Raw genomic sequence first — 12805 nt, forward strand, 5'->3', positions numbered from 1 at the left:
CAATATATTTCGCGAAGAAGGGGTGAATGGATATTAATATTCAATTAGCAGTGTCTGCCACCCTAACCTAGGCATTGTGAGTAACATTTATAGTAAGATTTGATAGGAGGTTGGCCAACGCGGGACAGGGGACAATGGAAGAGTGCTCCAGGCAGAGGGAGCAGCATATGCAACATGCTCTGAATCAGTGAAAAGCTTGATGCATAGCAAGAACTGAAAACCAGTCAGTGTAGTGAACTAAATGAGGTTGGGTCCTGCATGACCTTGTAGACTGAGGTAAGAATGTTAGAATTTATCCTGAGTGCAAGGGGATGTCATCAAAGGTTTTAAGCAGAGGACTCTACTGACCAGACTTTTGTTGTAAGAAAATTATTGGTACCACTGGGAATGATAGGGAGAGGAGAGTAATGGATAAGCCACGGTGTCTTGAATTTGATTAAGACCATAGTCATCAACTGGGTCAGAGTGTGCTGTGAGGGGCTCAGGTAGCCAGGTCCTTAAAAAGCTTCTTCAGGTAGTTATGAAGGATGATGTTCCTTGAGTAGTATTGGCTGCTCCACCAATAAGAAATAGAGGCTCTACTGATGGAATGGGCATTTCCTCCAAGACTCTTCTCCTTGAATCTTGGGCTCAGAAAGTACTCCTTTAGCCCTCTAGGCCCTGGCTCATCTATTGGGTCTCAGGATGTCATAAGTGGTCCATTTTCTCCTTTGCTCTGTAGTACCAGGGGCAGGTGCCTGAGAACGAAGCTAATGTCGAAATCACCGTACTCAAAGTGACTGACGCCGATGTCCCAAATACCCCAGCGTGGCAGGCCGTGTACACCATATTGAACAATAAGGATGACCAATTTGTTGTCATCACAGACCCAGTAACCAACGATGGCATTTTGAAAACAGCTAAGGTTTGTATGGTGCCTGGCAAGATGCAGAAACTGACATCTTGGAAACTCCCCTGTCCACTGGTGTCTTCTCAGAAGTAGAAGTAGCACGGCATTGGTGGGGTAAGGGTGGGAGGCTTTCCCAGGATCTGTTGCACCATTTGGGATTTCCAGTGACTATTCCAGCACATGTGAGACTCAGGAAGCTCCTTGAGGTTGAAGAGAAAGAACATACCATGTGTTTTAAAAGGCTTGCTCCCTTAAACATTTATCTACTCCTCCCCTCCATATCCATTTTGCAAATAAAAGGGAAAATAGTTTACTGGTCTCTGCCATTTTGCTGGATTATTTTAGAAGTGGGACACGTGACTTTTTGAGAAATGTTTTGGAAACCTGAAGACTTAGGAAGTTGGGTGATTTACTTGTTGAGGTTACTCAGAGTTAATGGATCCCTGAATCAGCCCCAAGGCTTTGACTTCCTCTTGAGCAAGTGAGCAGACCATTCTGCATTATTACTTTATGCATTACTTACTACATAATCTTATCTCCCCCTAACCATCCAACCTCAACATTGTCTATGCTACCAACAAAAGAAAGAAGCTAGTAAAATGAGTCCCTACCATACACAAAGTCCTTCATCAAAGTTCCCAGTTTTTTTCCTTACGGCAACTCCATGAAGTATTCCTTTTCCTACATATTTAGATGTAGAAACAGATCCAGAAGTTAAGTTACCTGGATCACACAGCTAGGATATGACCCAGCTGGGCTTTGACCTTGTTGCTGACTGGTCTGAACTGCATGTTGACAGTAAACTTAATTGAGGTCATTGAGGTGGACAAGCAGGGTCTTCTGTCCATCTGCTGTCACATGGATGGCATGTCACATGGGATGTGAACATTCTTACTGGCCTTGAATAATGAATGACTTAATGTGCTAGTGTTTGTTCACTGGGGTTTGCTGTTTGACGTGTCCCGTAGTTTGTTTTTATTCTTCTCCTAGGGTTCTCATCTTTATTATGATTGCATGGTAGTCATTGGGAGCTTTGTAAAACTACACATGTCTGGGCCCCACCCTCAGAGACTGCTATTTACTGGGTTAGAGTGCAGGCCTCCATTTTCTTCAAAAGTTCTCAAGTTAATTCTTCCTAATTAACTAGATGAGCTGGATTTGAGAACCCCTAGGATATTGCTAACCAAAAGCAATAGTTAAGGACTTAATTTTATTTATTTTTTTAACTAACATAAAATGTATTTTTGAATTCTTTTTTTTTTTTTTTTTTTTGCTCCTTAGGGCTTGGATTTTGAGACCAAGCGACAATACATTCTGTATGTGGCCGTGGAGAATGTGTCCCCGTTTGAGGTCATTCTCTCCACCTCCACAGCCACAGTCACCGTGGACGTGGAGGATGTGAACGAAGCCCCCATCTTTGTGCCTCTCCAAAAGGAAGTGCACATACCTGAAGACTTTGGTGTGGGCCTGGAAATCACGTCCTACACTGCTGAGGATCCGGACCAGTTTATGGAACAGAGGATAACGTGAGTGTGAGGATTTTTTAACAGACTTGCAACAATTGAGTATGAGTGTATGTGTGTGTATAATATACTTTGTTCATAGCATTTTACCATCATCGGTCTGTGCAAGTCCCCCCCCCCCCCGTTTTTTTCTAATTCCATTTTACTCTCATTCTCCACACTTTTTCCGTTCCCTCCATAGCCAGCCATTCCCGATTTACTGTTGCTTCCTGTTTGCAAGTTCATGCAGTGTACTAAGAATGTGGTTTTAATTTACATACATGATGTTGTGTTAGAAGTAGCTCAGTATTTCTTCTCCTTTTAAACTTGAAGTCACCCCATAATCTAAATCACACCCACAGATGTTGAAACCACACCTGCCAACCAACAACAACACCCCACAACCATGTATGATAAAGAATGTTCTTAATTTTTTGAGGGCTGGATTTGACTAGGAAAAAACTATGAGAATACAAATCCAAAGAGGACACATGTGTCTTGTTAGTAATACCATGATTTCCAAGAAGTAACGGGCCTCCGCCAATGTGCCCACTTCCTCTTCTTGGAGAGGTAGGTTCCTACCTGTTAACATGTACTTTAGGGGAAACTGTCACGACACCTGAACTATCTTCTTTTAAAGTTTATTTAAGTGATCTCTAACCTCAATCTTGAACTTATGACTCGGAGATCAAGAGTCACGTGGTCTTTCAATTGAGCCAGCCAGGTGCCCCAGGCTCTCAACTATTTAGAGAAAAACATACAAATCCAGAATAGTGTCTTGCATAGTAATTGAGTGTGTTCTTGTTTGGTGGGGTGTTTGTGTTTTAGCATCAGTGCTTTTGACTGGTTCAAGTTGAAGTTCAAACAGAGTTTAAGTGTGATTTCAGCCTCAGTGGTTAGTTTGGGAAGTGCTGATTCTGTCCTAAGTGAAAGGGCTCCTGAATACCTTTGGACCACACATGTGCCCTGTATTGGAGGAGCTATATAAAAGGTGCAGGTAGAGATCTTAAAGGCTGCTAGCACTGAGTCATTAGGTCAAGGGTGATGGGGAATTTTTAAATGAAGGAACCAGGCTGATAACACCCAAACCTTCTGATTGTATTTAACATTTACTTAAAAAAAAAAAAAAAAAAAAAAGTAAGGACAATATAACATAATGTACCACTTGATATGTATGATTTAGTAGTAGCATGCACACAACATCACTATGGAAATATTTTTTTTTGGAGTAAACCAAAGTTGAGGCAGAACCTAGTTAAGCGTTAGAATCTGATTTTGCAGAAATGCAGAGAATGAAGAAACAAATGCCACAAATCTGGCCAAATGCAGAATGTGGGAACTGTATGACAAATGACACTGGAATAAGTGGCAAAAGGGCAGGGAGGACTGCTTTAGATCAAAAGAGTGTTAAGAGGCAAATGAACCAATTGTAATATGTAGACTACAACTTGAAGATAGATTCAACACTCCAACTATAAAAGATACCTTTGAGTCAGTTAGAGAAATTTGAGCATGGACGTGGCATTAGATGACAGTAAGTAATTATTACTGTTTTTGTTAGATGTGTTGGTGGCATTATGATTATGTTTTGTTTTATTTTTTTCTAATTTCCTTATTTATATGGGGCACCTGGCTGGCTCAGTTGGGTAAGTGGCTGACTTCAGTTCAGGTTATGATCTCATGGTTCATGAGTTAGACTCCTGCATTGGATCTCTCTGCTGTTGGTACAGAACTTGCTTTGGATCCTCTGTCCGCATCCCTTTCTGCCCCTCTCCCACTGGTTCTCTCTATCTCTCAAAAATAAACATTGAATTAAAAAATTTTTTAAAACCTTATCTATATAAGATATATGCTAAGATATTTACAGGAAAAATCTTTTGACATTTGAGATTTGCTTTAAAATAATCTTAATTTCAGGGCACCTGGTTGGCTCAGTCAGTAGAACATATGACTTTTCATCTTGGAGGTCACGAGGTCAAGACCTATATGAAGTGTACAGATTACTTAAAATCTTAAAATACTTCAAATGTGTTGAATTTGTACATGTATCCAATGTACTGCTCATAATCCAAGGAGTCCTCTAGGTGGTCCAAACTATTAGGGCTAGTAAGAAGTGTTTTTAATCAAGGTTGAAAACTATAGTGGGAAACCAAAGACCTCTTGTATGGTTTTCGTTGAATGATGAAGCCTTGGACTGTATGGTTTCCAGGCCAGTTGATTCCTTAGCTTGCAGTAGTGTAAGGGTCATTTAAAGCTTCTCTTTGGGCAAGTACGGGGACCAAGTCTGTGTGTAGAGCCCCTTACTCCTGGAACAAAGACCACTTGCTAAGTTCATGGCTTTGTACTCCTAAGGAAGTGGGGATGTGCCTGGAGGTATCCAGGGCTCTTTTATCCTTAGCTTTTTTGCTTCTTTTTCTGAGCCTTGCCATGACCCTAGCAGATAGCTGGGCAGTACATCTCTCTTTTTCATGCCTTTGTTTTCTCTGATTGACTGCTTCTGGTACTCCTAAGTAGGTATAGCTTAACAGATCATTCTGGCATTTTGAATAAAACTTTTCTTTCCCTTTGTAAGGCCAGAAGGAACTTGAGCTTCTCTGGCACCTGCCATGAAAGGCCAGTAGTACAGCGCATCCTCCAGTCACTGTGTCAACGCGAGTTTCCAAGTGTTTGTGGTGGGGGTTTTGAGTGGCATATTGCCACCATTTGAGTACTGTACCCTTTGGGGAGCTGGCCTATAAGACTCTGCTTTAAAAATACATAAGGAGGGGCACCTGTGTGGGTCAGTTGGTTGTGTCCGACTCTTGATTTCAGCTCAGGTCACGATGTCACGGTTTGTGGGATCAAGCCCAGAGCCTGCTTGGGATTCTGTCTCTCCCTTTTTCTCTGCTCCTCCCCTGCACATTCTGCTTCTCCCTCTCAAAATAAATAAATAAACTTAAAAAAAAAAAAACAAAAACCTTAAAGTTCATAGTACTCCTTGCTTCAGGCAAAAATTACCCATAGATACTAAATCTATTGGGTGAAAGTTAGTTGGTGAACAGGATATTGTCACATTTTCTCCCCTCAGACCATAGACTAATGGTCTTTTTTCCCCTTAGGAAAAAAGTACCTTTAATGGGAAGAAATAAGGTGCCCTATCCCTTATCCAAGTGATCAAAGTTAACCAAGAGAAGAACAGATGTCATGTGCCTCCTAATGTCCTCCTGAGAAGGACAGTCATCACTTATCCAGTGCTCTCGCCTCCCTTTCCCTCACATGAATTGAGTTTACTTAGAAGGGAATAATCAGACCAGCCCAGATTGAGGAGCTTTCTCCAAAACAATTGGCCTGCACGTTTCAAAAATACCAGTGTTGAGAAAGAATGGAAAGGCTAAGGAATGTTTCTAAATTGAGGAAACGTGACATCTAAATGTCATGCGTAGATGGATCCTGAATCAGGGCAGGGATGCTCCGGAGGACAGTTTTGGGGAAATCGACAATTTAAATATGTACCATATATTAAATGTTACATTTCCTGAAATTAAAAATCCAATTGTGATTATATAATAGAATGCCTCTGTTCTGAGGGGATAATACGCCAAAGTATTTAGGAGTAAGAGAACATGATGGCTGCAACTTCTTCTCAAATGGTTCAACAATGGGTGAATCCAGGTGAAGGGGACATGGATGGTCACACTTTCCTGTAGATGTGAACGACGAACAAAGAGGAGCCTTAGCCTTCTTAGCTATGTGCCGTTCACTCTTGTATTCTAAGCCAGAGCTTGTGCCTTTTCAGGTATCGGATTTGGAGGGATGCTGCCAACTGGCTGAGGATTGATCCAGACACTGGTGCCATTTTCACTCGGGCTGAATTAGACAGAGAGGACTTTGAGCATGTGAAGAACAGCACGTACACGGCCCTCATTATCGCCACCGACAATGGTAAGCATGTTCTTAGGGTTTGGCCTTGGCCGCCTCACCCTCCCGGCTCGTTTGCTTCTTTGCCCCCCACCTTTCTTTTAGAGGCAAGAGTTCATTCTTCCTCTTTTATCCTTAAACAAAAAACATACGATTTTCAAGGGTACAAATAATTTAGGTCAAGTAGAAGTGCTTTTCACCATTCCCTCTTTATACCTGAACCCACTCCTTCCCCACAGGAGCCAGACTGCCTGGGTCTAGAGCCTAGGACATAATACCTATGTGACTTTGGACTTACAAGCTTATTTCTATGTCCCTCAGTTCCTCTATCTGACAAAATGATAATACCCCATCTAGATTTTTAATGAATTCATTTATGTAAACCTGCCTAGAAGACTGTCTGCTACATAGTACTACTCTATAAGGACTGTCATTATTTTTATCATCATCATTATTAGTGAAATGTGACTCCCTCCGGGCTGTTTCTGTGTGTTTGAATTCATTTTTCTGCATATGAATTATAGTTTACTATAAAGCCACTATCTAGTTTATAGCCTGGTTTTATTGTAAAAACCATTATTTTATACATGTTGATTTCTATTAAATTTTTCATTTACTTGATATGTAATTTATTATTATTTACAATATGTCTTTAAGACACAGATTTACTTTGGCACTTTATAGATTTACCTCTTGGTAATAAAGAAATGTTACCTAGGGCTGCCTGGGTGGCTCAGTATGTTAAGCATCCAACTCTTGATTTCGGCTCAGGTCATGATCTCATGGTTCGTGAGTTTGAGCCCCACAATGATCTCTGCCATGACAATGTGGACCCTGCTTGGGATTCCCTCTCTCTCTCTCTCTCTCTCTCTCTCTCTGCCCCTCTCCTGTACACGCATGCTCTCGCTCTCTCTGTCTCAAAAATAAATTTAAAAAATTAAAAAATAATAAACTGTTACCTGGATCTAGCATAATTTAATTATTCACACATTAAAGAACACTGGGATGGTTTCTACTTGGTCATTATTTCCAAGACTTTCATACGTAAACATCCTTGTACATGCCTCTATGTGCAAGTATTTCCCCTGGCTAGATATTTAGAAATAGAATTATTATTAGAACCTACTCACTTCCTGACATTGTGAATGAGTCTCTTTCCCTCACTAACTTACCAGCCTTCTGAAGTAGTTGACAATCTAGAAAACACAGCAAAGAGAGTAAGGCCATGATGGGGCTGGGCGGATGGCTGTTGAATGATGCAGCCTCCATCACATTGTGAATGTGCTGGGGAAAGATAAACCTGTTAGAATTTAAAGCCTGTCCCTGGAGCTGTAATTTGGGAGTTAGTGAGGAAGGCAAGTTAGACCTTGACTGGGTCCCATTTGCAGCCTGAAGCAGGCTCCAGGCTCTGAACTGTCAGCACAGAGCCCAACGTGGAGGTGGAACCCACAAACCGAGAGATCATGACCTAAGCTAGATTCAGACGCTTAACTGACTAAGCCACCCAGGCGGCCCATGTTTATTTATTTTTGAGAGAGAGAGAGAGAGAGAGAGAGAGCGAGCGAGCGAGCACGCGCGAGAGAGCGAGCGAGCACGCACACGCAAGCGCTTGCACAAGCTGGGGAGGGACAGAGAGAGGGGGACAGAGGATCTGAAGTGAGCTCTGCACTGACAACAGAGAGCCCAAAGCGGGGCTTGAACTCATGAACCGTGAGATCATGACCTGAGCCAAAGTTGAATACTTAACCAAATGAGCCACCCAGGTGCCCCTAATTAGAAAAAATTTTAAATGGCCCCTGCTGGGTTTTTTTTTTTTTTTTTCCTCTCCCATAAGGTAAAAGGATTCATCCATGGATGAATGCATAAATAAAATATGGTATATGTATACAATGGAATATTAAAACATGGATAAATCTTGGGGGCATTATGCTAAGTAAAAGCCATGTCACAAAAAGATAAATACTGTATAGTTTCACTTAAGGTGTGAAAGTGGTCAAATTCATAGAAACAAAGTACAGTGGTGGTAAGGGGCAGGGAGGGGGCTGGGGAGAGAAGGAAAGCAGGGAGTTGTTTAATGGCTACAGAGTTTCAGTCTTGCAAGATGACACTGTTCTGGAGATCAATGTGAATATACTTACACTGTTGAGCCTAAAATGTAAAATGAACTTTAAAATGGTTAACATGGTAAATTTTATGCTATGTGGGGTTTTTTTTAAAGCCATCATTTTTTTAAGGGTAAAAAGAAAAAATAATCACCACATTCTTGCCACCCAAGCATGATTATAGGTTTGAGATAATAGTCCTGTGCATTTTTTTTCTATAGTAAACTAATATTGGGGCACCTAAGTGGCTCACTTGGTTAAGTGCCCAACTCTTGATCTCAGTTCAGGGTTGTGAGTTGGAGCCCCACGTTGGGCTCCATGGTTAAGTAGCATGGTTAAGTAGCATGGAACCTACTTAAGAAAAAAAAAAACCACACTAATATTAATGATGATGCTTGAGTGTCTACTCTTTCTACCATTTTAGGCTAGATGCTAGCCTAAAATGGTAGAATACGTATGTCAGAATGTAGAAGAAATGCACACAGAAGTGTCCAAGTCTTTTTTCCCCAAGTCTACTTTGAAAATCAACTTGCAACTTGTAGCCATTTCAAAAGCTCAACCCTTTGATAATGACCTTAAAGCCAGAGAAGTTCGGAAAGGGAGAACTGGTAGGGGGGCAAAGAGGAATTCTTGGAGTGGTTCAAGTTTAATGGATGCATAAAGGTACGTGCAAAAGAGTAGGAAGCCTTGTCCCTAGTGTGAGGAATAACTTGAGTAATTGTTGTTAAAGTGGGGAATAGCGTGTTGGAGAGCTGCCTGACCAGAAGTGAAGATGCCCTGAGATGGGGAGGGTGGGGCCTGGTGATGAATCTCTGAAGAGCCAAGCCAGGATTGGGATTTGGTCTGATTCGAGGCAGTAGAGCTTCATGAATGTTCCTGAGCTGTGGTATTTCCTACATATTTTCTCTTAGGTTCTCCACTTGCTACTGGAACGGGAACCCTTCTCCTGATCCTCTCTGATGTGAATGACAATGGCCCCGTACCAGAACCTCGAAGTATGGATTTCTGCCAGAAAAATCCACAGCCTCATATCATCAACATCTTTGATCCAGATCTTCCCCCCAACACATCTCCCTTCACGGCAGAACTAACGCACGGGGCAAGTGTCAACTGGACCATTGACTACAGTGACCAAGGTGGGAACTGGAGTCTTACTCTGACCCCATGCTTTTCCCTGCTCCTGCCCCCCACCCACTTCTGAAAGTCCCTTCTCAGCTTCCAGATATCACTTCTTTTGTTTGGTGCTTGTTTATTTGCCCCATCTGCATTTGAGGCATTCCCCCAAAGGTCCCTTTCCTTTCCTGGTATCTGACTCTGTACCATACTGCACAGTGATCTTCCACCCAAGCAGCTCCATTTTCTTTACCCTAATAATTCTAGAATGAGGTCGTTTTGTTTGTTTGTTCTTTTTCTCCTGGTCCCATCATTTATTTTTGTTGCTTCCTCCAGCCCGTGAATCTCTAATTTTGAAGCCAAAGAAAACCTTAGAGTTGGGCGACTACAAGATAAATCTCAAACTCATGGATAACCAGAACAAGGACCAGGTGACCACCCTAGATGTGTACGTTTGTGACTGCGAAGGGGTCGTCAACAACTGCAAGAGGACCATGCCTTACGCTGAAGCGGGGTTGCAAATTCCTGCCATTCTGGGCATTCTCGGAGGAATCCTCGCCTTACTAAGTAAGTATGCCTGGCAAGCGTTTCAGTCTTTGGCTTCTAAACTGGGGGAGGTTTATCTGTTACTGAGCATTTTAAAGTTGAGTTCGCCAGGACTGGAAGGGAGCACTGTTGCAATAAATCAACAGGAGCCCAGTCCGTCTATTTTGTTGTTCTTTGAATCCTTCAGGGCAGTGCATACAAATCGCCTGCATGAGAATTCTGATCTGGGGTGGGACCTCACATTCCACCTTTGTCACCAGCTCTCAGGGGGTGCAAATGTTGGAGGTTCTTAGAGCAACCTGGAGCAGCAAGGCTTTAGGGTACTATTCTCATCAGCATGGTCGGAGCTACCAGCTCACCACCCCCACCTTCCGTCCTGGAGAAGAGATGAGAGAGGAAGTGGAAGGCACGTATCTGGAAAGTGCACCTTCACTCCCATTCCAATGGCTCAAACACAGCCACACCTAGAATGTCCCACCCTAACTGAGTGGCCATGTGCCCATTTAACACTTGGCAGAGAGTGGGGGTGGAGTTTAGGGTGAATAGTGAGTATCAATGACTATCAGGACAGAGTGGGGGAAAGACCGTGTATAATTAGGAGCTGAAAAGGGCGGTCCAGGTCATGAATGCCTTTGCATTCAGAAGAGGGGGCCTCTTGAGGGAGCCTCAAGGAAGGTTTGGTGGAAGATGTAGGATTGTTGGGACGGGGACTGGTGGCATTCGTGACGGTTCCCACACTAGTGAAGGCACAGAGAGGAAAGGGAGGCAGGGAGGAGACCAACGTGGCTGGAGTAGAAGAAAGTTCTTAGAGGGCGCAGTGGGGCCACCTCTGGGGTTTCAAGTCGACTCAGCACAGGTGTTCTTTCCCCTGCCACTTGCTGCTCCAACAGATTGATTTGCTCCTGCCCTTTGCTGCTTGTGTCGTCTCAAAACTCAGAAGGAAGGAGAGTGTTGTTTAGAATTCAGTGAGCTTTCTGGGCTTGTGTTCCTCAGAATTCACATGGCTTTATTGCCACCGTGGGGTGAGGTTAATTCACCTTCCTGTGTCATCAGCACAGGCGTGACAGTACAAGCCCTGCCTGCCCACTTCGTTCCCACTCCAATTACATTTGAACGGGCCAGTCTGCTCTGGGGACAGCAGTTACAAACTAGTACTTTCATTCTGAGGAAAATGTTCAAGACTGCAGTTTACCCTTAAAATACCGATTTTTTAGTAATAGCCTTACCTCAATTTGGGGTATATTTTATTAGACACAGAGGCCAAGAACAGCATGGCAGAAAGCTTAAATGTGGAACAACATTGAAAGCAGAAGCAATGCCAGGATCCACACTTCTAGCTTCTTGTTCCTTGTGGGCAAGCATAGAACTTAGCCTTCTAAAGGTGATTCTACAAAGATGCCGGGACATGTGGATGTTCATGTAATCCCTCAATATTTGATTGCTTGCTTTGTGCCAGGCTTTTTGAGGATCCCACTGGGGTTACTGAGGTTTTGGTACAGTGTATGGGGTGGTACTTCCTGAAGCAGTAAAAATATGTAGTTACTTTTCTAAAGGTATAACATTTGAGTAACGTTTGATCAGTAACATCTTCTTGGAGATGATAACCTGCTCCTTGCTCTTACTTGCTCTACGCTCCACGTGGATGGTGACTGTTGGCATCTTATATGGTCTTCAGGCCCGTGTCCTCGGTGCCAAGGCAGGTCTAGGCCGACCCAGCAAGTGCTCACTGTTCCTGTTTATGGATTGTGATCAAGGAAGTTTGCTTATCTGAATAAAGTCTTGGAAACTTGCTGATTTCAGAAACAATAGGGAGTTTGGGTACTTCTAAGAAATCTTTTCCCCAAGTCTATGCAACCTCCTGTTTCAGTCCAATAATACTGTTTCAGTAGGATGTCCTTTTCCTCCTCCCTCCCCCTGTAGGGTGTCCTTTAGAGGTACTTGGGCACAAGCATCTATGAAGAAAGCACATTGAATCATAATTTTTTCATTCACAATAAGTAGTTTAAAAGTTTTTAACAGCGGTTAATCATATATACCCTAGAAACATCCCATGATCAGATGAAAACTTTGGAAATTAAACAGATCGTAGAGCTTGCCCACATGATTTTTATCTTAAGATAAGGGAATATACCAGGCGATTATATGGTCTGTGTCCCATTCCTCTGAACTGATTAAAAATAATGTGCACCTGTCAATCACATTTAGGGTGACTCAGCCCTGTTCACAAACCTCTAATGGTTCCAACTCAGAATCAAAGCCAAAGTCCTTCTAGCAGTTGACATATCCCTGCCACCCCTCTGTTTGCTTCTTTCCCCCTCACTCACCCTGCTATGGCCATGCTGACTTCACTTTTCTTAATCATGCCAATCATGCTTCTGCCTCAGGTCCTTTGTCCTTACCACCATTTCCTCTACCTGGAGCATTTTAACTCAGATTCTGAGAAATGACTGACTGGTTTAAGCATCCTATTTCGTCTCGGGTCATGATCTCCCAGTTTGTGGGTTTGAGCCCTGAGTCTAGCTCTGCTGACAACTCAGAGCCTGGGGCCTGCTTCGGATTCTGTGTCTCCTTCTCTTTCTGCCCCTCCCCCACTCATGCTCTGTCTGTCTCTCCCAAAATTAAATAAACATTAAAAAAAGATAAACAGTCCAGTTGAAGACACGCTTGAATTCCCACGTAATTGTCCACTATGTTATACTGTATACGTTAACTTCAGGTATGTGAGCATCGCCATGTGGGTTGTCTGACGGCCATCT

General features: G+C 42.8%; 1 protein-coding gene across 1 annotated transcript in view; it reads left to right on the forward strand.

Moving 5' to 3' along the window:
• CDH1 (cadherin 1) overlaps positions 1 to 12805 on the forward strand; it is an 82333-nt gene that overhangs the window by 64808 nt on the left and 4720 nt on the right. Inside the window, exons 9-13 of the mRNA XM_003998189.5 lie at positions 722 to 904; positions 2171 to 2415; positions 6167 to 6312; positions 9302 to 9526; positions 9840 to 10070. Of these exons, the coding sequence (XP_003998238.2) occupies positions 722 to 904; positions 2171 to 2415; positions 6167 to 6312; positions 9302 to 9526; positions 9840 to 10070 (1030 nt within the window). The remainder of the gene's footprint in view (positions 1 to 721; positions 905 to 2170; positions 2416 to 6166; positions 6313 to 9301; positions 9527 to 9839; positions 10071 to 12805) is intronic.

The sequence above is a fragment of the Felis catus genome, chromosome E2 (genome assembly GCF_018350175.1).
Source record: "Felis catus isolate Fca126 chromosome E2, F.catus_Fca126_mat1.0, whole genome shotgun sequence".
NCBI classification, from domain to species: domain Eukaryota; kingdom Metazoa; phylum Chordata; class Mammalia; order Carnivora; family Felidae; genus Felis; species Felis catus.